The sequence below is a fragment of the Carettochelys insculpta genome, chromosome 30 (genome assembly GCF_033958435.1).
Source record: "Carettochelys insculpta isolate YL-2023 chromosome 30, ASM3395843v1, whole genome shotgun sequence".
NCBI classification, from domain to species: domain Eukaryota; kingdom Metazoa; phylum Chordata; order Testudines; family Carettochelyidae; genus Carettochelys; species Carettochelys insculpta.
The window spans coordinates 10,547,603-10,572,850 of NC_134166.1; the positions used below are offsets into that span (position 1 = coordinate 10,547,603).

General features: G+C 54.5%; 1 protein-coding gene across 3 annotated transcripts in view; it reads right to left on the reverse strand.

The window, feature by feature from the left end:
- Window positions 1–9,313: 9,313 nt before the first annotated feature.
- CFAP45 (cilia and flagella associated protein 45) overlaps window positions 9,314–25,248 on the reverse strand; it is a 30,100-nt gene continuing 14,165 nt past the window's right edge. For all 3 annotated transcript variants that reach the window (XM_074981149.1, XM_074981150.1, XM_074981151.1), the window contains exons 4-12: window positions 23,552–23,696; window positions 22,461–22,628; window positions 21,678–21,856; window positions 21,366–21,495; window positions 20,828–20,974; window positions 20,099–20,212; window positions 16,670–16,863; window positions 15,781–16,005; window positions 9,314–14,317 (exon numbers count right to left, since the gene is read on the reverse strand). In XM_074981149.1, coding sequence (XP_074837250.1) covers window positions 14,242–14,317; window positions 15,781–16,005; window positions 16,670–16,863; window positions 20,099–20,212; window positions 20,828–20,974; window positions 21,366–21,495; window positions 21,678–21,856; window positions 22,461–22,628; window positions 23,552–23,696 — 1,378 coding nt within the window. In that variant the 3' untranslated portion in view covers window positions 9,314–14,241. The remainder of the gene's footprint in view (window positions 14,318–15,780; window positions 16,006–16,669; window positions 16,864–20,098; window positions 20,213–20,827; window positions 20,975–21,365; window positions 21,496–21,677; window positions 21,857–22,460; window positions 22,629–23,551; window positions 23,697–25,248) is intronic.

The window sequence follows — 25,248 nt, forward strand, 5'->3', positions numbered from 1 at the left end:
GGAAGAGCCCCAGAATGGTTGCTGGGTGTTTGGTGTTGGAAGTGGGTGAAAGTTCAGGGGAGAAACCAAGGACTAGAGGAAAGAGCTCCTAAAAGCTGACCTGCAGCTGAATCCTGCCTCTATCCTGACTCCCTGCATCCACTGGCCAGTCACTGGGGAGTGTTGAGATGGGGGTGGAGGCAGGGGTTGAAAGGAGCCTTGGGGAGCAGGGCCCCCCATCTTCCAAGATATTCAGGCACTTAATGTCCTTTGAAATGTAACGGCAGCTGTGCACAGAACTGCTGCAGGCACTTTGGAGACCCTCACTCTTGGCCTCTCTTTGCCTCAGTTTCCCTGTCAGTGGAAGTTCTCTGGTGCTCTCACATTCCTTGCTAGGGAGCTATAATAAATGATGGATCAGGAGGACCCAATTCAGTGAATCAGTTAGACATGTGCTGAAATCCCAGCCAATATCCCTGAGGTCAAGGGTACATAAGCAGGCAGTGGAAGTTGAGCACCTGGTCAAAGTGTTCTGTGGAATCGGGCCCCTGTTCTGAGCTTGGGGTAGGGGGCAAATATTTTAATAGTAAGAAATCATTACAGATCACTAAGAGGGGGCGAGTGGATTCACGTGTCACCAGTGAGACGAGGCCCCTTCCCGTGGGTGAGTCTCCCCTGAGTATAAGGGCAGCTGGAAATAGGGTGGGCTGAACGCTCAGAGTTGGGGTGCAGCTGGCTGGGGGGGCCTGCTGCCTTCCATAAAGTGAATGGCCCTAGTGAATGGGAGTCAGCCAAGGGGAATCCACCTCTGTTGCTTCTCTCCGTTAGTACCAGGCCAGCAGAGCACCCAGTGTCCTGCAGCAAGCCTGGGGAACTTACGTCTGACAGGTGCAAAGCAGCCTGGGCTCTGGCCGGGCAAACTTCCCTCCTTTGCCCGGGATTAAGGCTGTCCAGTGGCACCCGCATCTGGAACTGCTGTAAGTGCTCCCCTGCCTGCTCCTTGGGCCGCTTTCCCCCCTCAAAGTCAGGCCATGGCAGCAGCTGCTCCCTGGGTCCCTCTGCCCCACTCAAGTTCTGATGGTGGCAGCTCCCTGCAACTTCTGCCAGGCTGCCTTCCTGCCCTGCGCAATGTGCATCCACAACAAGGCTTTGAACCAGCTCCTGGCTGCAAGGTTGAGGAGGGGCGATACGAAGCTCCTGCCTCGTGTGCCAGGGGCTGCTGATCTCTGGCTAAGTCATGCACCATGTTCCCCAGCTGTCAGTGTCTATCTGACCCGCAGGCCAGCAGAGTACACTTTGACTCCCTGTTTTGCTGACAATCCTGTCTCCCGGAGTTGACTATGGTTCAGCAACTCTTCATGCTTTACCCACAACTCCCAAGAATTCAGAGATGCAAAGAGAAGATCCAGAGGCAACCTTGTCCAGATAGTCCAGTGTTATGTCGATTCTATGCTGACATGTTCAACATAAAGGAAGACAACACCTTACCACCTCATCGCAGCTCTGAACAGCCTATTGAGCTCTGTCTGGGAGCAGAGAGCCCCTTCAGGTGCCTGTATTCCCTTTGTGTGCCCACACGAAAAGGGCTGTGGACATATTGAGAGAAAAGCTTGCAAGTTCTTCACACAGTTGGACTTCCGAGGAGTGTATAAATGGATGAGGACTGAGAAAGGAGACGAATGGAAGAGTGATTTCTGTACCAGGTATGGCCACTTTGAGCATGTGGATATGCTGTTTGGGTTCATAGAAACATAGAATCCTAGGGCTGGAAGGGAGCTCAGGAGGTCATTGAGTCCAGCCTGCTACCCAAAGCAGGACCAACCCCAATTCTATCAACCCAGGCAGGACTTTGTCAAGATGGGACTTAAAAGCCTCTAAGGATGGAGATTCCACCACCTCTCTGGGTAACACATTCCAGTGCATCACCACCCTCCTGAGGAAATAGTTTTTCTAATCTCCAACCTACACCGCTCTGTCTGTAACTTCAGACCATTGCTCCTTGTTCTGCCACCCATCATTACAGAAACCTCTCTCTGTCCTCTTTAAAGCCCCCTCTCAGGAAGTTGAAGGCTGCCATCAAATCACCTCTCGCTCCCCTCCAAACTAAATAAGCCCAAATCCCTCAGTCTCTCCTCATAGGTCATGTGCTCCAGCCCCCTAATCATTTTGGTTGCCCTCCGCTGAACCTGCTCCAGTGCATCCACATCCTTTGTATACTGGGGCCCCCAGAACTGGACACAATACTCCAGATGTGGCCTCATCAGCGCTGAATAAAGGGGAATAATAAGTTCTCTAGATCTGCTAAAATAATGACTTAAGGAAAGAGCTGCCCAGAGTTTCTGAAAGGCCGAGTTCGGCGTATGTTGTAGCAGGGTTTCAGTTTGGTTTCATAAGGTTCAAAGTACAAGCATTTGGCGCAAAGGTACTAAGTGGCTATTAAAAATGTGATCAACTCTGTGGCAAGCGATGGCTTCTTCTAGCTAGACATCAAAGGCTAGGCTACTCTTGAAGCTCCATGGGTGCAGCTGCACTGACCTAATGTGCTCAGGGCTGACCTGAATAGAAAATGCGAGTATCTTACCAAGTCTGTCTGTTTTGTTTATGTAGGGAATGTGGCAGAAGGAATGCAGTGCTGCTAAAGGCTGGGAGAAATGAGTCTCCCAGAGGTCATCTGCATAAAAATGCAAAAGGTGTGCATGTGTGATACCTTTTCAGGCAAAGCCTAATGGGTAGCAAGTAAGCCATAAGATTTGGTCTATTGTAAACATGTAGTTGTAAAATCACAATTTAAGCTGACACTTAATGCGGGAGTTGTGAGATCTCACCAATGCTCTGGGTTGTTGTGGGGGACAGGGCAGTCGCCTTAGCTGTGTAAGACATTGATTACACAGGGCTCCCTGGTTTAAAGCATTGTAAGACAGCAAGGGGAGGGTATGGGTAGAGCCAGCTTGCTGAGTGCCCTTGCCCTTGCCCTTGCCCTTGCCCTTGCCCTTGCCCTTGCCCTTGCCCTTGCCCTTGCCCTTGCCCTTGCCCTTGCCCTTGCCCTTGCCCTTGCCCTTGCCCTTGCCCTTGCCTATGCCTTGGCCATATAGCTATAAGCCTGGCTTGACTAACCCTCCCCACCTGTTAAAAGATAGAGCTGGATACTAGGGTGTTTGTGAAACCCCACACTAGAGATACCAAGAGCTGAAATCACAGAGTGGCAGCTGAGGCCACACAGAGCTGAAATCACTGGGTTCTGCCTTAGGGCAGTCCCAAGCAGTGGAGTTAGGACCGGTGGACAACAGCAGGACCAGCGGGTGGCTGGTAGGCGCGATGGTGACTGGTGGTAGACGACGGCCGGTAGGCGCGACGGCGACCGGCGGGCGGCCGGTAGGAGCGGCGACGGCGGGCGGCCGGTGACAGCAAGGGGAGGCTACAGACAAGTGGACAGCTAGTATTGCCCTGGTGATGTATCTGTGGGCTTTGAGTTTGGGACTGCACCGCAGAGGGTACATCCTGTAACTGTGTGTGTGTGGAAAAGGGCCAAGAGCCCCAGCAAGAGACTGGGTTCTTCTGCATATGGGGATGGTATCTGGGTAAAAGGGGTTTTGTCTCTTCTGTGCTGAGATATGCTGCATCTGTCACTGTAACCTTGGGGTAGGTTATGGTCATTAAACAAGCCATTTCTATCTCAGACTCTGTGCTTGCGAGGCGGGGGAGAACCGCCTTACAGGCACCCAGCACGGGGGTGAAATTGTCCCAGGCCACTGGGTGGGGGCTCAAGCCGGTTAATTGTATCCTTAACAGGAAAACCCCACAAAAGTTGAACCCGGCCCTTTTGGCAGGCATCTGGCGTTAACAGAAGGGTTACATTTATAAACTTGCTTTGTAAGACTAGGATCTCATTCCTCTGCCCTAGAAAGCAGGAAGTTCTGGTGCACATGCCTGTGACTGAGAGGTCAGCTATTAAGAAACTTCAGGTTGTTTGCAAGCTCTCTCCTGAGGGAGAGTTCAGAGCTTGGGGTTACCCCACAGGGAGACCTCCCTAATATATCTTCCTGGGTTCTACAAAGAAGTTTTGCACTGGGTGACGGAAGTGGATCATCCAGGGGAGGGAATCCGCGACCTTAGCGAGGATTTTTTTTTTTCAAGCAGAAGACTGCCATGGTGGGGAACCCTAACCCCTTTGCTTTTCCTATTAGCTCACCTGGCTCCTAGCCAGCCCGTCCTGGTGATTTTCAGGGACCCAGCGTCTCTGAGTTTAATTCTTTACCAGCAAATAATTAACTGAATACTGGGATGTCCCATCCATCACAGGTGTCCTAAGTGAACTTGTATTTTGGAGGTCCTAACCCCTGGGAGCATCCCATCCCCCACCATCACCGGGTCCTACGGCTCCCTCACCACCACCTCCAGGCTCCACTGCCTCCCCCCAGAGCTTAATTTGTATCAGAAGAGGTTCTAGGACTGAGCTCCCACCACATGTTAAGGCTTGTCTGAGTGGCCAGTGCTGGTTGTACAGCCAGCAATACGCTTTTTGGGGTGGGGATGTGTTTGTGTGTGTATTGGGGGTAATGTGTGTATGAAAGGGGGCATGAGTTGGGTGCAGTATATGGGGGTCAGTATGTGTGTTGGGGCAGTGTGTAGGGGGAACAGTGTGGGGGGGCAGTGTAGGGGGTAACATGGGGGGCAGTATGGGGGGTAGTGTGGGGAGCAGAGTGTGTGTGTGTGTTGGTAGCAGTGTGGGGGCAATGTGTGTTGTGGCAGTGTAGAGGGCAGTGTGTGGGGCAGTGTAAGGGGTAGCACAGGGGGGCAGAGTGTGTGTGTGTGTGTGTGTGTGTGTCAGCAGCAGTGTGGGGTAGTGTGGGGAGCAGTGTGTGTGTGTCGGTAGCAGCGTGGGGTAGTGTGGGGAGCAGAGTGTGTGTGTGTGTGTGTGTCGGCAGCAGTGTGGGGTAGTGTGGGGAGCAGAGTGTGTGTGTGTGTGTGTGTGTGTGTGTGTTGTGGCAGAGAGTAAGTGGGCAATGTGTGGGGCAGTGTGTGTGTGTGTGTGTGTGTGTGTGTGTGTGTGTGTGTATTGGTAGCCATGTGGGATAGTGCAGGGGCAGTGTGTGTGTGTGTGTGTTGATAGCAGTGTGGGGGCAGTGTGTGTGTGTTGTGGCAGTGTGTAGGTGGGCAGTGTGTGGGGAGGACAGCGTGTATGGGGGTTGTCTGTATAGTAAGCTATAGGGCCACCTATGTGGGCTGGGCATGTCTCTCTGTAAGCCCTGTCCTAGCTGTCCCCTCTTTTGGCATTTCTCCTGCTCGCTCGCACCAACTTGACCAGTCAATGAGAGCAAACAGGTCATGGCTCCACTCTTCCCCAAAGCATGGGGTGGGGAGGGGTGAGCAGCCGTGCCAGCCCCACACAGGCAGGAGGCAGGGTGCTAGCACGGCCAGGCGAGCTGACGTGCCAGCCCCAGCCTCTGGGAAATGAGGTCCCCCTAACTCCTCCCTATGCGGTTGCTTAAACTCTGCCTGCCCCCCACGCAGGGAGGGAGCTGAGGGGAGCAGCTTGGGCCAGCCCCACATGCAGGGGGGGAGCAGGGCTCGGGTGAGCAGTGCTGGCGTGCATGTGCCACAGCACTATCTCTTTATAAAGAGCCGGAACAAAAGGACTGGCAGCTCCCACACTGGGCCCAGCAGCCTGGCACAGATGCCACGCCCCGACCTTCACCCCAGCTCATTGGGTCTGTGCTTGTGATGCCCGGGACCCAGTCATTTAACAACCACTGACATGCCAGAAACAAAACCGAGACATATGATTAAGTCCCTCCCCACCACCCTCCCTAGTGGTGAAGTCAAACTACACCTATGCCAAGGGGCACAACTGGCTTGTTAATTACAGTCTGGTGCTTGGTGCTCAGGGCATGACTTGGGTGGGCCCCACCTGTGCCAACGTATCAGAGCCCAGCACACCCCATGCAGCACAGTCACTGGCTCCACAGCCTTGGCGTCTCCTTGCTAAAGCTCAGGGCGCTTGTATTTAATGGCCACCTTGGTTTATTTAAGCATTACAGGAGCCACTGACGCCTGCCCTGTGGTTGAGTGCAGCCTCGAACCCCCTTCTTACAACAGCCCAAGATGGCCCCTGAGCCTTGATCTCTACAGGCACAGCAATGTCCCTCCGGGATGGGCCCTGCGGGAATCCTGAGATCCCCTTTACCTTTCGTTTTGCCTCCACGCTCACTCTGGACTGGGACAGAGCACTGCACAGGCTTGCGGACGAGTCCAGCACTAAGCCGGGCTGTGATTAACCACAGCGCAACCCCCCCCGCCACTGAATCTCATCGCCTCCAGAAAAAAAAACCCTTGAAATGAGAGTGGCCTGACCCCAGGCAGCAGGGTGAGCCTGGGTCTGCAGAATGCCTGAAACAAAAGAGGCGGAAACGTTTCAATGGGAGGAGGAGGAGGAGCGCTGAAGCCTGAGGATCATTTAAATGACTGGTTTAGTGAAGCCATGCAGGTAGCAAGGTCACCCCACAATCCCAACCCGCTTCCGGGTCCCCTAAGGGCCCCTTCCCCAGCTCAGCCTCACTCCCATTGCCACACTTCAGGCCTGAGTTCGGGATACAAACCCCCCTCGAAATCTGAGCCAGGTGGGAGAATGAGATAAACCACAGGGCACAGCCCATTTGTACACTGGTACCAACAGCGCCTCCGGCTGCATCTCCCCTGGCAGGGGCCCGGACTCCAAGGCTTTGCCCCTGAGACCCCAGTGCTGCGCAGCACCTGGGCATTCACTGATTGGCCATGAATTCCAGGCCCTGCCAATCCAGGCCAGGCCAGCATCGTCCACCAGGCAGCTGCCTCTGGTGCCTCATCGCTCCACCAGCACAGGCGGCCAGCGCAGGCTCCTCGTCAGGCGACGCGTCCACGCTCGGCATCAGGCACAGCCTGGATGGTGGTTTCCCAACTGGCCCCACACCTGTGTTGGGAGTGATGTGGAACCAGCCCCTCCAAGCTGCCCAGCCTGCTCCTCCAGCCAGACGGCTTAGTCACACACTGCTGGGCCACCCGCTGCCCCAGTTAGTGACCCAGCACCCTGCTCCTTTTCCCGATTTAACCCTTCGGGGGCAGGATTCCCCCAAAGGGGGCTGAGCCAGCCCCACACTCTGCAGCCTCCGCAGTTTATCCGGAACAACGCTGGCTGCATGAGAAGTGTCCTGCAGGGAAGCCAGGAGGACTGTTGGAGGGGCACTGTGCCCAGTGCTGGTGGTCCTCTGCTCCAAACCTGCCACAAGGCTCCTGCTCTCGGGGCTTCGCTCTCTGGGGGCAGCTGACAAAGGCCCATCCTCTGCGCTCGCTACTGTTGCTCCATGAGGCTGAGCTGCTTCACACTGCCCTGCCCTCACCAGCAGGACTTGGAGCCCTCCAGCAGCTGCAGCCACAAGGACGACCCCAGGTCCTTGCAGCTGGGGCTGGGGAGGCCAGACCAAGTGACCCATGGTGCTCCTGAGCCAGGCACTGCTCAGTTGTGGCTGGTGTTTATTTGTGTTACCATCGGGCAGTGGGCCTTAAACATTCCACGTCATGGCCCCGCAGCCCTGGAGGGATTAGGAATGCGAAGGGGCTCTTGGGAACAAGACTGTGAAGGAGATTTCCGAGGCTGGGGTGGGCAAGATAGAACCTGGGGCTAGAACCAGCCCACCACGGCACCAGATCCAGCTGACGGACCACCCTGCTGGGACCCTCAAGTACACAGGAGTCAGCTGCTTAAAGAAGCATGGGGCTGCCTCAGGTCAGCACCAAACCTGGGCCATGGCTGAGGAGCCAGTAGCAAGGTCAGGCCGCTCCCGGGGGGGGGAGGAGGAGGATAGATCTGTTTCAAATCCCTCCCCCCTTGGTCCACCCCCCCATCCAACCCCAGGCCCAGCTTTCCCTGGGGGTACTGAACACCTGTTGCAGGGTGGGGCTGACGCCAGGCGGCACTGGAAAGCTCAGGCAGCTCCTGGCCCTTGTACTGGCTCAGTGTGTGCCCGTAGTCCGTTCTCACCCGCAGTGAGCAGCCCAGGCCCTTGCTGGCAGAGCCCCTTGCTCCAAGAGGGACGGCCCCTTCCCTGAGCTGGGACTGGCAGGATCGGATCCCCTGCTGCCAGTACGAAGGGAGTAGGATCGGGTGCAAACTGCTCCTGACTCAGTGTGTAATTGGCTGGGCTGGAGCAGTGGCTGTGGCTAGCAGCAGAGTGCCAGTGCCACTGCCTCCCTAGGCTGCACTGCCCTGGGGAGGTAGAGTCCAGAGCTCCTCACAGTGGCCAGATTGCCCTGGGCGGCTTATACCAGGCAGAGGCTGTGGACGTGTGAGAAAGGCGGGGGGGGGGGGGGGGGGAGTATTCTTTGCACCCAGGGCCCCAATAAATCTTAATCGGCCTCTGCCATAGGCCTGTGGTGGGGCAGAGAAGACTCCATGCAGCTCAGCTAAAGAGAAAGAACCTGAGACCCCCGCCTGGTCTCACAGTGCATCTCCAAGGGCTCAGCATGCACCCCTCCCAGGCCCTGGCCCTGGCCCTGCACGGCAGCTCCTGGAAGACAGGCAGGCCTGACTGGAGTCCAGCTGGCTTGGCAGAGTCCCAGCTGGCTGAGACACACAGAGCATTCCCCCATGCCGCAGCTGTTCCTGCACTACACCAAGCATGGAGAGTCCCGCTCCCTCCTGCCCCCTGCACACAATCACACATCCACACACACCCAGGTTTCCAGCCCCGGGGCAGATTTTGAGACTACCTATTTAGGGGAATGGTCACTTGGTCTGGTTATTTCTTGTAGCTGAAAGTTCCTCAGAGGTTGCAGAAGAAAATCAGCTTCTGAGAAACGCCCTTTCTCCAAATGGCTTCTTGTGCCCCTTGTTCCAGCATGAACCAAGACAGGCTGCACTCAGGGGTAAGAGTGGCAGCTTCCTGGGTGGAGCGGGGGTGGCAGTCAGGAAGCAGATACAGGAGCCCTGCCAAGAACCAGCTGCCATTCCTGCTGAGTGCACCTAAGGTTGACCCCCTTTGGGAACAGAAGCCGGCAGCTCGTTTTGAAACGGGGCAGCTTATGCCATTCTCTGGCCATGATCCCTTGCAAATGGACTAATACTAAAAATGGCCATTGCCTCTAAAATGTGGCTATAAACACAGTGGCTGTACAGGATTTCAGCGTGCTCTAAGTCTGGGGGAAGTGGAGGAGTTGGCGTTACTCTGTTAAGATCCCTGCAAACAGGAAAGGGCTGGCGTAGGAGATGCAAAATCTTAGAGCAGAAGTTCCTGAGCTGCGGGTCTGCAAGGGTATTGCAGGGGCTCCGTGAGAAAGAAAAGCTAAATAAAAGTGATCACAGAAAATAATCTTTAAATGCTTTGGAAAGGTACAATCTATTATTTCTAAATTAAAATATCTTCCACTAATGGTATTAGTGGCGGTTCAAAAATCTACTTTGTGGTTTCCTTTTTCAATGAATGATGCATGTGCAGCTGCTAGAACTGGCTTTGAGTGGGGTCTGCAAACGGTTTGCGGGGGCACGACGGGGGGGCTGCAACAGTGCAAAGGTTGGGAACCACTGTCGCCAAGGATCCATTTTAATTAGTTTTCACTCAACTAGTTAACCGATCCCGGTACGTACGCAGACCCGCCATGCAATGCTCACACCCACACGGCCGGGGTGGAGGCTAACTGGCATTTGTCGCCCTTCTGCTGTAAGTGTGTAGCACAACACAAACCTGTGCTGCCTGAGGCTGAGTTTGGGTGCTGGCGAGTGAACAGTGCTGCTAGTGGTTGGGCTGAGACCTCCCTCTGCCTCCCCTCCCTCTGGTTCATGCCAAGCCTGGTGCAGAGCCATGTGACTTGCGCTCTCCTCTCCCTTAGCCCCAGGCTGTCCCATTTCCAGAGTTCTCTACCAGCTCCGCCTGCACATAGACATATCTTCTTGGAGAAAAGCCAGCGACCAGCCTCACAGCACCTGCTTCCTCCCATTCTCAGCAAGCCATCTACAGGGCACAATAGGCTGCGTGTCTGCTCCAGTTAGCAGGTGGTGGCCAGCCGGGAAGGGAGCTCTGGGTTCCTTTGAGAATGCTGGGTGCACAGCCTCTGAGGCGAGATCTGTAGCTGCAGGGATTTTTTGCGGTCAGTTCCACCGGTGAGAGAGAAACACAGGTGTCAGAGAGTAGGTCCAGGTTATTTCAGAAAAACTATCCTCATGTCTACACAACACAACTGCTATTTTGAAATAATTTCAAAATAGCGGTTGGTTTATTTTTGAAATAGGTAAACCTCATTCTATATAGAATAGTGCCTATTTGAAGAAGGGGCTGTGTAGACCGGGAATAGAGTCAATTTTGAAATAAGCCCTAATGCGTCCAGCGGTTCTGTTTCAAAACAGGGTCCATCATGTGTAGATGCTCTCTTCTGAAATGGCTAAATGCTATTTCAACATGTATTTGGCATGTAGCAGTGTTATTTCAAAATAAACTGTTCTGGAATAGCCCTTGTGGAATAGTTTATTTCAAAATAACACTGCTGTGTAGATGTAGCCTTAGGCTACATCTACGCTACAGATATCTTTTGAAAGAAGTTCTTCTGGAAAATCTCTTCTTTCAAAAGCGCGCGTCCACACACACAAAAGAGGATCAAAAAAGAGAGTGATCTACACATTCGAAAGAGAGTGTCTACACAGCCTTCGCTCTTTTGAAAGAACAGCCCAGGGATCGAGACTGAAGCCTGCTCTTTCGAAAGAAGGGCCCTGCGGAGCGTCTACGCACATTTTCTTTCAAAAGAGGCTTTTGAAAGGGGGTGCTCGTCCTGAAACAGGAAAGGAAGAGTGATTTCGAAAGGAGCATCGCATTCTTTCAATTTACTTTAGAAAGAACGCTTTTTGTGTGTAGACGCTCCGCAGGCTCTTTCGAAAGAGCCCCCTTCTTCCGAAAAATCTTTCGAAAGAACTTGCTAGTGTAGACGCAGCCTTAGGGCTTACATTTGCAGCACTTCCATCGCTGCTGAGAGCGGTGCTGGAGGGCAGCTACCTCACAGGGCAGCTCTTAAGTTCTACAATAGGGCTTGTGGGAATGGGAATGCGTGTTCACGAGACTTCCTGAGTCCCTGCCCAGTGCCCTCTGGCCAAACACCCCTCAGTTTCAGTAGCTCAACATTGCTGCAAGCAGGGGATCATTTGATCTGCGGAGCAGCCACTGTCACCTGGCCAGATGATATGGGAGCACTTGCCCAAAAAAAAACGGGATCGGGAAGGGGGTGTTTCAGAGCTCTGCAGGCTTTCCTGGGGGCAGGGCAAACATCTGTTTCTTGGCATCAGAGCAGCAGAGCTGCTGGGTAGAGTGATCACCTCGGCATTGTGGAACATCCTGCAGGGACTAAAAGCTCTAAAACAGCATGAATGGCTCCTCCCTGACCCATGGCCAGGAAGAGCTGGATGCCTCCTGTGGAGGTACTTTGCTTTTCATGGGCACCTGCAAAAAGGCATTGGCAAGTGTAGATGCTCCCACCGTTTCTGCGCAAAAAAGGGGCTTTTTCTGCTTTAAATGGCAAGCAGAGACCTGCCCGGAGGGTCTGGCCTTGACTTCTCCAAAAACATATAGGGCTGAGGGTCTTGCCCACTGAGGTGTTAACTGATGCACATTTCCTGCTGGGGAGAGCCTGCTAGCACGCAGGTATGGCGCCTGTGGCTGTTGAGCCACAAATGTTCCTGGAAAAGCACTCAGGATTCCTAAGAGATGATGAATCAACACCCTGCACTACACAACATCCTCAAAAGTCACAAACCTGCCACTGACAGAGCCTCTTCTGTCACACCCACTCTCTGCCCAGACAACTCAACACTTTCCGCTGTGTGGCTGGCAGTCGGACTGTACACCCCGTCTTGTTATAACAGACAAGTCTGGGACACTGGGGGCTCTGGGAGGAGCAGCCCTGCCTCACCCAGCAGGGGATTCACACTGTGCTCCAGGGACACATTGTCCCCACTAAGCTATGCAAAAGCCTGGATCTCCTAGCCCTGTGTCCCACCTCCAGAATACCTGGGACATGGGGTGCTCAGGGACAAAGGACATGGCCTAGTGAGTCCTGCGCCCCAGCTAATCTCTGCTGCCACCAACGCTTAGAGAGCCTATTACTTAGGGCAGCTCTCAGGCTGCTCTAGCCTTTGCTAATCTGTTTCCATCTGCCTCAGCATGGGAGAGGTGCCCTGAGGCTGTAGATTTTCACATGCTCACTGATCTGTCCCATCACTCTGCTTGGAATTATTCAGCATAACAAGCCCTGAGCTCCAGGACCCAGGAGCGGGAGGGGTGGCCCAGTAGCCAAGACCTCAGCCCACACTGAAGCCATCTACACAAACAGGCTGCTGGGGCTGCATCTCCCTTGACCAAAGCCCCCATGGGTGACTTCTTGCCTTTCAGTTCCCTGCTCACTGGCTCTCCTCCTCCCAGCCCCAGCCTCTCAGTAGCAGCAAGTGCTTATCACCTGGGGAAGCAGCAGATGTTGTGGAATGAGCTGGAAGGCGCAGCTGGAGAACCTTCTGTCCCTGGGACATGGGGGCCTGGAACGCTGAGTCAGGCAAAGCTTCCCACTCCAACCCTCCTTCTGGAGCAAGGTCCTCCATGCAGTAAGCCTGAGATGCTGGCTCCTGGCACTCCTGCTGTGACACAGCTGGGAGCAGCCTATCTGCACGCAGGGCTTTTGCTATTGCTATCCGGGTGCCAGTCTGTGTTCCCCATGCAACGGGACTCCTCCCTGGATGGACGATCTCAGCGTATACAAAAAAGTGTTTACTCCGCAAAACACCAACGGCAGAACAGAACTGGACAACTGCAGAGGAAAATCCAACTGCACTGTTAACTCTGTGGCTGCTCTCACACCAATTCCTGCAGCCCGACAGAGCCAATGCTGTCCCTGAGGGTGGGGGGCTGGGCAGGAACCTGTCAGCCATCCAAGAGGGAAGCAGGAGCCAAAGACATAGTGTACTGGGAGAACTAACAGGCCAAGAGCTCCTGAGGGGGATCTGGCTGTTGCTACATGGTTTGTACAGCTTTAATGACAAGGACTGTTAAAGCCAGGGAGTGTGCTCAATGCCAGGGGACCTGGAATGGCGCAGAGAGCCAGCCAGTCACCATCACGCCAGGGAAGGGGCCCACCTGTGCTGCATCAAACTCTGCCCATGGGACTGTTTGGGCTGATGTTCCAACATGGATTTCTACCTTGGAGCCAATATTGTCCAGAGGGCAGGGGCCAGAGCTGACACAGACAAAAAGGAAGGGGCCCAGGAGGGGCCAGAGCTCATGCAGGCTGGCGGGCAAGGGCCCAGTGAGGGCTGGAGCTTACATGGGCCGCAGGAAAGGGTTGGGGAGGGAAAGCTCAGTGGTTTGAGCATTAGCCTTGTAAATCCAGGGGGGTGAGCTCAATCCTTGAGGAGGCCACTGAGAGGCCTGGAGAAAATAGATTTAAAAATATATATATGTCAGGGATGGTGCTTCGTCCTGCCAAGGGGACAGGGGACTGGACTCGATGACCTCTAAAGGTCCCTTCCACCCCTGAGATACGTATGCTGCACGATTTCCAGGACTGCATTAGGAGCGTGCAGAGCTCAGGCATGAGAGCAGAACTTCAGCCTTTCCCATTCTCTGCTGATGGATGTGGGGATATGGGAAGGGATCTAGCTCCGGGGGCCTGGTGGGAGGGTCCTTCCCAGCTCCCAGGGACTGGCCAGACTGGCTTTGGCCACAAACCAGCTGAGAAGCCCCTTGTAACAGAGCTGAAAATGTTCATCAGCTCCAGACCCTGCTGGGCCTCAGCTCCTCATCCGGCATCAGCTTTGGATCCTGCTAAGCCTCTGCCCTCCCGCCCGCACCGTGAAGAAAATGCCCATGTATCTTGCCCACAGTAACCGAGGAAGCATGCAGAGGAACTGGGCCTACCTGTGTGCCAGTCCCGGACCTGACACAAGCTCCTCCATGAAAGTGGAAGGGAGGTCTCATTGCTTTGGTACCATTCAGGTACCCCTCTTGCCTGGGGAGCATGGGTGAGCCTCTCTCCGCAGCCCAGGGCAGGGCCGAGCTGGAGGCTGTTGCTCCCACCTTCACTGATGGGGCTGACTCAGGGACACAGAAAACAACGGCTGCCAAAATCTCCATAAATATCTCTGTTCATCAAATGCTCTCCGAATCTAACAAAATATACACTCTAGCCCTGGCGAGGCTGGGCTGGGATTCCTTGCCATGCGCTGGAGCCAGGTCAGGCTGAGCTAGGCTGCCCTGGGGACCCTCAGTGCACAGGGGCTGGTTCAATGACGGCTCGGCGCTCCACCTGGGCACAGTACTTCTCAGGCAGGCCAGCAGCTCTAGAAAGAAAGGCAACAAAGGAAGGGATGTCACCTGCTGCAGGGGTGAAAGGAGCAGAATGTGGAGCCACCACTTCCAGGAGCCCAGTGCCCTGTGCCGGCAGCTCTTCCGGGCCAGCTGTCCCGCCCCCAATCCTGCCCACTGAGACAAACACCAGGCTCACCAGCACACCCCTGGGCAGGAGGCACAAACAGCTGCATGGACAGGATGTAGGCAGGGTTGGGGGCAAGGCAGGGGGGCAGTGCAGCCATGCAATGGGAACTGGTAGCACAGGTTTCCATGTTCTGCTCCTTTTCCTCCTGTGCTTTGGGAGAGCCCTGCAGTTCCACACACACCGATTTAACATCTGCGGGGATAAATTTGTATCCGCACAGGACCCTGACTATATATTAAAGTCTATGTTTGAACAAAGTAGAATCCTAGTGAAGCCGGAGACCAGGGCCAAGGGGACTGCCATTCTCGGTTATGGTAAGCAGATCCATCAAGGCTCAGGAGCTGGGGAGTCAGTAGTGATCATAAACTACTACACATTCATTTGTCTACTACACTCCCGGTCAGCCTGAGACAATGATGGTGCACTTAATGAAAGGTGACAAAGCCACGCGGTGAGCAAGGGGAAGAGGTAGTGACTCAGCTCAAGCTGATGGAGACAGCACGCCCAGGAAGCCTTTGCATTTGCTGAAGCAGGATCAATGTGCTTGGAAAGGGATGCTTTTCCAAGGGTTGCTGGATCATAAAGAGAGGAGCAGTGAACCACTGAGTTATCCTTCATCTGAGGTGCACGGACCGGCAACTGGTACTCCTGGGTGTCCTGACTGAAGGACAGGCAGCCATGCTGGGCCAGGAGTCAGTGATGCTTTCTTCAGCAAACGCTGTGACTTGCTAGATTAACTATGAGTCTTCTAGATGTTCAATAGGATTTATTGTGACCTTTTCTTCCTTTATCTCTCTCACTTAACCTGTGGCCTGTTGCTAATAAACTGCTAATATTATTTTAATCTAAACCAGTCCAGCACTGTGTCTGCAGTGAAGGGCAGATGGCTTTGGGGAAGTTAGGGCCCAGATGTGTGTTGGGATCATCTTACCAGGTGTAACTGTAGTGGATGGGGGCTGTTGTGTTACGGACACACTGCTGAGGTCTGACATGCTGGCCCAGGGCTGCACAGCACACAGACACTCTGAATACTGCCAGTGTCTGCTGACTGTTTTGTGTCCACGCTGTGAGCCACAACAAAACATTTAAGGCCCTCAGGATGAGCAATGACAAGTACTGGTGTGGACTGCACCCCAAAACTTAACGGGATGTCCTGCTGTACAGTGTCACATGAGCAGTGACCCTCTGAGCCCTTCCCACATCTCTTGGCCTTGCCCAGCTCTGGGAATGGGCTGATGTCATGCCAACCCCTGCCCAGGAGCATGGACTCCCAAAGCACAGGCCTCCTGCTTGGACCTGCAAGCTCACCGGAGCTCCTCCATCTTCTTCCTCTTGATCTCACTGATGCGCTCGCTGCGTCGGCGGGCCTCTTCCTTCAGCCGCTTGCCCTCCTCGAAGATGGCGATTCGCTCCTGCACCTGCTTCTGCTGGTGCTCACGCACCTGGCGCCGCACCTCGTTGGCGTGGCTCAGCTGCAGGGCTGCGCGCTGCTCCTGCTCCTTCCGCTCCTTCTCAATCTGCTCCCGCTGGGCTCTGCACAGAGACAATGTGTGGCATGACCTCTGTGCTCAAACCGCTGCCCATGGGAAGGGCCAATAACCCTCCTACCAGGGATCAGCCTCAGGCCATGCTAAGAACTCTTCCATGCAAACAAGGATGTCTTTGTGCCTGCTGCTGGCTGCCCTGGGTGCACGCTCCATGTCACGGCTATATGTCCGGGAAAGCTGGGCTCCCCGGACATATCTCTAATGGGCAGGCTCCCAGGGCAGTCTGACCAGGCAGCTCAGGCCCAGCAATTTGGCTGATGTGCCCATGCCAGCATTACCTGCATCTCCTGGGCTGAGCAGCCAGAGAGCAGAGTGAACCTGGCATACAGGGAGATCTTCCACAGAACTCTGCTCCCAAGGCTGCTCGAATCTGGAGGGGCAGAAATGACAGTGCATGCTGGGTAAAATTTGCTGATCACATGATGAAAGATACACAAAACCCATTGTGCACCTACAGAAAATCCCGGGTCTGAGATGCACCCAAAGGAAGCCCTAGTGCTGAGGGAGCAGGAGATCAGCCCCCCCATGCCTTCTGCACTGGCTGGGACAGAGGGAAGGTGCACAACCAGGGGTGCTTTGCATCATGGCCAGGAACTTAGTCGCTGGACTACCGGGCTCATCAGTGACCCCACCAGTGCTACCCCTCCTACCTGAGGATTCTCTCAAACTCATTGCGGTCGCGCTGCACCTCCACGGCCAGACTGTGCTCCTTGTGGGCGATCTGCTCCAGCCGGCTCTGCTTCAGCATGGCCTCTGTCTCTGCCTTCCTCTGCGCAGCTTCCTTCTCCTTCCGGCGCCACTCACGCTCAGCGGCCTCCTGGTTCCGCTTGGCCCTCAGGGCGTCCTGCCAGGAAGGAAGAATGCTGACTCCCACTGTGAGCAGAGCAGGGCGCTAGCTCCACAGGTCTGACCCCGGGCCCAGGACAGATAGCTCCTGCTGCTGCTGCTCCTCAGGCCCCCGGGCTTGCTTTGTCTGAGTGGCAGAGGAGCCAGCTGGGTTCCGACCTGCCTCCTGGCCTTAGCACAGCACCCAGCTATTTCCACATTCCTACGGCTGATGCAGGAAGGGCTCAGCTGCAGCTGCTGAGCATGGCCACAGCCAGCAGTGCTGAACATCACAGAACTTCCACTCGACTTGGAATCTGAGCTGAACAGAGAGAAGATACAGCACAATGGGTTGGCACCACCTACGAGTGACGCTGGCACTCAGCTCACAGCCTCAGGGTCCTTCAGAGCCAGTGACCATCTGTTGGAGGCTGCGGCCATTCCTCTAATGCTGAGCCTCTGTAGCCACCTCCTGAGCCAGGCAGGCTGCTGGAGGTGTGTAATGGTAGGTTCCTGTGGGTCCACCAAGGGGCTGGCGAGATCTTCACAGCCATGGCCTGCGAGACCTGTTTCTCATCCCATCACAGCAGCAAGGGTCTGGATCTGGTCTCAAGGTGGCTTCTCCAAGACAAGGAGCAGAAATCTCTCAGCCGAGGGCCCTCGCCCTGCAACAGCCCAGGTTAGAGTCCTCTGGACAAAGGTTTCTCATGTCTCCCTTGCTTTGCTGTCAGACTCCACGAGATGTGTGTGATGGCAGCCAGGGCAAGGGCAAGGGTGAGATCTTCTCCCAAGTATGCGGACGGGAAGGCCGCTCAGTCTCTGGTGCCTCACCAGAGCGTTACAACTGGTTTAACAAGGTCCAATCCTCTGTGTCCCCCACTGAACTATCCCACTCCTCACAGCAGCAAGAGTGGACTTAGGGGCTCCCACAGCTCCTGGAAGGACAGCCAGCAGAGAAATGCCAGCTGCTCCAACTTAGGCTGCCCCAGTAGCCCTTGCTAGCCCCTTGCCAGCCCCAGAAAAGGGGAGAGACACCATGTGTCAAGGGAAGCTGTTATTTCCTTGGAATGGGGGAGAGAGTTTGCTTCTGGGAACATGCTGCTGAGCTCCTGGATGCAAGTCTGTTGGATCACCCTTGGCCCCTTGTTTGGCTCCTCCACCCACTGGATCTGGAAAGTGCACATATAATGCACTCTGACCTATGCTGTGGCCAGTGGGTGCGTGCTACCTATGCACCCTACCCCAACAGGGCTCAAGGGACTGGGCTGGCAAGAGGAACCGTTCCCCTGCTGCTCATATTGGTTAGTGGGGGGCTTGACTTTCAAGAGTACTGAGGGAATTGGCAAATGTCATTGCAGATCCTTTGGCCATTGTCTTTGAAAACTCATGGAGATCAGGAGAGGTCCCACATGATTGGAAAAAAGGCAAATGTAGCACCCATCTTTAACAAAGGATGGAAGGACATCCAGGGAATAGTCAACATGGATTCATCAAGGGCAAGTCCTGCCTGACCAGTCCGATTAGCTGCTATGGGCCATGTCTACACATGCCCCATACTTCGAAATGCCCACGCAAATGGCCATTTCGAAGTTTACTAATGAAGTGCTGAAATCCATATTCAGCGCTTCGTTAGCATGCGGGTGGCAGCGGCACTTTGAAATTGACGCGGCTTGCTGCCGCGCGTCTTGTCCAGATGGGGCTCCTTTTCAAAAGGACCCCACCTACTTCAAAGTCCCCTTATTCCCATCAGCTCATGGGAATAAGGGGACTTCGAAGTAGGCGGGGTCCTTTCGAAAAGGAGCCCCGTCTGGACGAGATGCGCGGCGACAAGCCGCGTCAATTTTGAAGTGCCGCTGCAGCCCGCATGCTAACGAAGCGCTGAATATGCATTTCAGTGCTTCATTAGTAAACTTCGAAATGGCCATTTGCGTGGCCATTTCGAAGTTTGGGGCACGTGTAGACGTAGCCATGATGAGGTAACTGGCTCTGCAGACACGGGGAAGTCAATAGATGTTATACACCTTGACTTGAGCAAAGTTTTTGATACAGTCTCCTACAATATTCTTGCCTGCAAGTTAAGGAAGTATGAATTGGATAAAAGGACTGTAAGATGGATAGAAAGCTGTCTAGATGGTCGGACCCAGTGGGTAACAATCAATGGCTCAATGGCTGGTCAGCAGTAAGTTTCAAGTGGAGTGCCCCAAGGGTTGGTTCTAGGACTGGTGTTCAACATCTTTATTAATGACCTGGATGAGGGTTTGGATTGCACCCTCAGCAAATTTGCTGATGACACTAAGCTGGGGGCACAGATAGATATGTTGGAGGGTAGGGATAGGGGTCTAGAGTGACCTAGATAAATTGGAGGATTGGGCCAAAATAAATCTGATGAGGTTCAACAAGGACAAGTGCAGAGTCCTGCCCTTAGAATGGAAGAATCCCAAGCATTGTTACAGGCTGGGGACTGACTGGCTAAGTAGCCGTGCAGCAGAAAAGGACACGGGGACTACAATGGATGAGAGGCTGCATATGAGTCAACAGTGTGCCCTTGTAGCCAAGAAGGCTAATGGAATATTGGGGTATATTAGAAGGAGCATTTCCAGCAGGTCTAGAGAAGTTATTATTCCCCTCTATTGGCACTGGTGAGGCCACATCTGGAGTATTATATGCAGTTCTGGGCCCTCCAGTACAGAAAGGATGTGGGCGCATTGGAGCGGGTTCAGCGGAGGGAAACCAAAATGATTAGGGAGCTGGACCACATGACGTATGAGGAGAGGCTGAGGGATCTGGGATTGCTTAGTTTGCAGAAGAGAAGAGTGAGGGGGGATTTGATAGCAGTCTTCAACTTCTTGAAGAGGTCTCTAAAGAGGATGGAGAGAGGCTGTTCTCAGTAGTGACAGATGGCAGAACAAGGAGCAGTGGTCTCAAGTTACAGAGGAGGAGTGTATGTTGGATATTAGGTAAAACTATTTCACCAGAAGGGTGGTGAAGCACTGGAATGCATTACCTAGGTGGGTGGTGGAATATCCATCCCTAGAGCTTTTTAAGTCTGGGCTTGACAGAGTTCTGGTTGGGACGATTTGGTTAGGGTTCATCCTGCTTTGGGCAGAGGGCTGGACTCTATGTCTTCCTTAGGTCCCTTCCAACCCTAGGCTTCTATGTTTCTATGACTTGGCTGGGTTGGAAGCAGGGCAGGAGGGGCAGGGAGTGAGATGGACTGGCAAGGGGGCACAGGGCAGTCTTTGCAAGCACGTTACCTGCTCTGCTTGGTAATCCTGGGCCTTTTCCTGCAATGCCCTCAAACGTGCCGTTTCCATCTCCTTCTCCCGGCGGATTTTCTCTTGTTCAGCTTCAAACTCCTCTTCCCTTGCCTGGCCCAGGCAAACAGCACCGAGTCAGTGAGCTGCACCCAGACAGTTAATGGTAGCCCTTCTCCACCACGCACCCAGTCCCATAGAATCACTCACATCCAGGAGCCCTCTGGCTGTTGCCCACTCTGACCTCCAGAATAAAGGGGTCCAGAGAACTTCCCCCATCTAATTCCTAAAGCAGGTCTCTCAGCTACACATCCAGTCTTGGCAGTGATGGTGAATCCACCTTGACCTTTGGTAAACTGTTCTCCCGCAGTCTGGCCTACGTCTAGGAGGCAGGAGCTAGCCAGCCAGCCATCCTCCTTCTATTCTCAGTGCAACAATGCTCATGTAGCACAAACAGATGTGTGTTGGCCTGTGGGATATGTGCGTCTCCGCAGGCATGGTTCTCTCCAATCAATTCACAGATGTTGAACCCAGAAGGGACCAGTATCATGATATACTCTCACTTCCTGCATCGCACAACCCACAGCTGCTTGGCCCTCTCTAGTACTTCCTGCATCAGGCCCCGAACTCCAAGCTGAAGTGGGGCAGAACTTTCTTGGTGCCCAGCTGCCCCAATGTACTGGGCAGGAATGCCGCCCAGTCCCTTGTACCTCTTCCCATAGCACGTACCATTTTCTGCTTCTGGTACTCCAGTACCTGCTGGTCAGCCATCCTCTCCTGCGCCAGCTGCTCCTCCTTCTGCCGCTGGGTCTCATCATTGATACGTTTAATTTCAGCCTGCATTCTTATCTTCTGCTCATGTTTGTGCTCCATGTCCTGAACAAGGTATGAGGCAAGGTGGGTTTGAGAGGCACTCAGGGAGGCAGCCACAGCACAGACCCCTTCCTAGACCACTCTCGCTTTGGCATTCACCTGCAGGGATGGGGGCAGCTACTGGGCTGGGGCTGAAGAAGGGCCCAGTCGCTTGCTATTCAGGTGGGCCCCTTGTTTGACCTCAACTGTGAGATTAGCTAGGTTTGGGCTGCCCCTTCCCCTGGGCTCCAGAGGATATTAGAGTGCCACAGTCTGAGACCCCTCTGACAAGTGCAGGAAGGCAGCAGCATACAACAGAGGTCCTTCCCACTTGCACTGCTGGGAGCAAGAGGAGAGTGGCTGAAGGAGCTCAGAAATCACCTCAGACACCTCCCGCCACCTATCTTTCTCTTACCCTCAGGTCCTCCATCTGCAGCTGCTCCAGATAATCCAGCATCTCCTGGGCCTCCTGGTCCCGCTGCTCCGCCTTCAGAGCCCTCTCTTCCTCGTTCTTCTCTATCTGCTTGATGAGATGCTGCCTCCCTCTGGGAACAGGACACCCCAGTGTCTCTCGCGTGACCCAGGCATGGTCCCTGGCACAAACACCTGCTGGGCTGGACTGCCTGCTGCCCACGCTCTATGGCCATAAAGGCAGGTATCCCCAGGTACCAGGCACCCTGCATTGGGTTTCCATGGATTGTGCCGGGAGATGGACATTCCTGCTCACCTGATCAACTCCTGCTTCCTCTTCTGTTCCAGCCCCTCCTGCATCTTGGTGGCTTTCTGCCTCTCCACCTCCATCATCTGGTCCAGGCGCTTCTCCTCCTCCCCGAACTCCTTCTCAATCAGCTGCTTCTCCAGAATCTGCGCATCACGGATCGCCTGGCACTTTGCATTCAGGATCATCTGTGGGGGCAATGAACTGCTCTGGCTCAACCGTGTGAGTGAGGGGAGAGGGAGAGGGCCTGGGGTGGGGAGGAAGACAGTCCAAGGAGAAAGAAACAGAGATCATGATGTAGGAGTTAGAAGAAAGAGTTAACGCTATTCCCAGCTCTGCCACTGACTCTGGTCACTGCCTTGCTGCAACTGGGTTTCCTCATGTCAGAGTACAGCCAGGACTGCACAGTGCAGGAGGCAGGTAATGCACAAAGGGCTTCCCCGCTGCTACGCACGGGCCAGATCCAATCCAGCCCAGGCAGTAGTGACTGCGCATCCTGCTGTCAGGGGGCTGCCAGCCATCCCTGCAGAATGAGTCCTGGTCCCAGTCCTTGTGGACATTTGCACCGTCACAGCAGGCACCTTTGCTGACAGCCATCTCACAGGGGCCAAGACAACTTCGTTCCCTCTCCCCGCACAGCGTCCCTCCTGGGCAGGGCTGGACTTGCTTTGCTTTGGGTAAACCTGGCTCAGAGGGCCATGGATCAGTGGGTACAATGCTGACCTGCTTGGCAGAGGGGCTCAGTTACTGGGGAGAGGGGCAGATTGCAGAGCAGAGACACCAAGATCCCACCTCACTGAGCTCCTTGACCTCCTCCTCCTGCTCCATGCGCATCCTGGTAGCCCGCTGCAGCAGGTACTGGGCTCGCTCCTTGGCCTCCTCTTCCAGGTCGCTCAGCTTCTCCTTCTTCTGAGTAATCCCCTTCAGCTTCATGGCATTCTTGCGCTCATTCACGCTGGCCTGGAGGGGAAAGGCAGGCTGCTGACATCCGTGTTCCTGGCCCTGAGGAGTCCTGCCTGACTCAGAGTGCTGCCACAGGCCAGATCAGCACCACCATGACACAATTTTGGCGGGGGGGGGTTGACAAGCACTTCAGGAACACTGGGTCTGCACAGGGGATGCTGCAGGGAGGCTGCACTGCTCCTTAGGGAGATGCTCAGCTCCTATTGTGCCCGAGACAGGAGAGCTGCCTTGAACCATGGCCCCTGTGATATGTCCCCCAGCCCGTGTCCTGCAACCAGTGGCTTTGTGCAGCAGGTTCCATCCTGAGTTTGGTACCACCCACCCACTCTTTCCACTGCCAGAACTCCCTGACGTGGTCACATTGCTGTCTCTCACGGGGGTGAGGAGTCTTGCTGGGATGTGAACCATGGGAGCTGTGTGATCTCTTTGCCCCTCTGAGAGCCTGGGCTGGCCTCTGTGGGCCACAGGGGCAAGCCCATGGGTCACAATGTAGAGTGCATGTTCCTGGTCTCTACTGCTGACAGCATTTGGGTGGAGAGCTCTTTCCAGAGTTCTGCCAATTGCTATGAGCTGTCCTGAGTCACTGTGGAGCAGCGTGGCCCCTCTCCTCTGACAGAGATGCAGTTTGGGGATAGCAGCATGAACAGTTCCTTGGCCCACAGACATGAGCTTATCCAGGGGCTTCCTCTGTAAAGCTCTATCTGGCTGCTCCAAGCCCCACTCTCTCCCAATGGTCTGCACCCAAGTCCCCATCTCTCTAGCCAGAGCTGGACCCAGCACACCAGGAACATGTGGGGTAGCTGCTGTAGCCCCTTTGGTGGCCCTTCCCCGTAAAGTCAACCCTGCACGGCCATTTCAGACAGCACCATGGAATTTGCCTACAAGCCAGCCAACAAAAGGAAGTGAGAAGAGACACATACTATGAGAGCTTCTTTCTCTGCCTTGAGGGCTGCTATGCTGGCCTCGCGCTCCTCCTTGGTGGGGACTAGGGATGCTGCCTTAATGCGCTGGAAATCCTCTGGACTCATAATGAGGGATTCTCCTGATGGGTCCTCCGCAGGAACGCTGGCAGAACAAGTGAGCAGGGCACAGAGAGATGACATGGATTCTCCCTACCCCTCACCTCTCTCACACTTTCTCATAACCATGTGTCAGCCTGGGAAATGCCTGGTGGCTTCCTGCCTGGAGATCAGACCCTATGGTGGTGCCTGCAAGAGGGGAAGGATTGTGTGAGGTCCTGAGCTAGTCCGCAAAGAGGAATAAGGAGGGCCCTGTTCCACAGTGGGACGGAGGCATTGTCAGGCTAAGCACAGCAAGGCCTAACATGTGGCGCCTGCCACCCAGTGGAACCCACAAAGCCTGAGTGAGGTGCCTGGGCTCTCTACAAGGTGAAGGAGGGGAGATAGCTACTAGAAAACGGGACCCACCAAAGCTAGCAGCACACTAGGTGGGGAGCTGCCTCAACCAGCCATCACAAACACTGACAGCAGGGACATGACCTAAGCCCTGCTCCTCTCTGGGATTTTGGCTCCTTGACCCGGACTAATGGGAGACATCTAATTCTGCCTGCAAGCCACCGCCAAGATACCTCTCCTGGAGTCAGGTGCCTAAACCATTTGCTTCAAAAAGAGTGGCACATGCCACGCCCCACACAGAATGGGAGGGGAAGGAGGCCTCCCTTGCAATCTTTAGCTGCCCTGTGCCAGAGGTGAAAAAGGGGTCTGGGTGTAAACTTATTGGCTCTGCTGTTGGCCTTGGCCCAATAACTCATTTGTTACTCATGCAAAGTGGAACGCTTTCATCTGGAGATACGAACAGCCCTGTGCCAGAGCACCCCAGGGCCTGGTGATTAGGGTGTTCAGGTGAGAGGTGGGAACCCCCTGTTCAAATCTGTTCTCCTCATGGAGCAAAGGGGAACCTGAATGTGGATCTCACACCCTAGGTGGGTACCTAACTGCCTTGACCCCTCCCCCTGGCCAATTTGGGCTTCCTCAGGGCACACTGATCAGTGCAGGCCCAGCAGGCAAGATAGGTTTGAGGATGACAGTAGAAAACAGGCAGGCATCCAGACCACTTATGGAAGCCATGTGCAGGTCCACACACAGAAACTTAGGCACCTCGGGGACTTGTACTGTGAACATGTAAAGAGTAACAGAGAGTAAGCCATGCTAGTCTATACACTATCAAAACAAAAAGCAGTCAAGTAGCACTTTAATGACTAGCAAAATAGTTTATTAGGGCTACGTCTACACATGAAGCCTACATCGAAGTAGCTTATTTCGATGTAGCAACATCGAAATAGGCTATTTCGATGAATAACGTCTACACGTCCTCCAGGGCTGGTAACGTCGATGTTCAACTTCGACGTTGCACAGCACCACATCGAAATAGGCGCTGCGAGGGAACGTCTACACGCCAAAGTAGCACACGTCGAAATAAGGGTGCCCGGCACAGCTGCAGACAGGATCACAGGGCGGACTCAACAGCAAGCCGCTCCCTTAAAGGGCCCCTCCCAGACACAGTTGCACTAAACAACACAAAATCCACAGAGCCGACAACTGGTTGCAGACCCTGTGCATGCAGCGTGGATCCCCAGCTGCCGCAGCAGCAGCCAGAA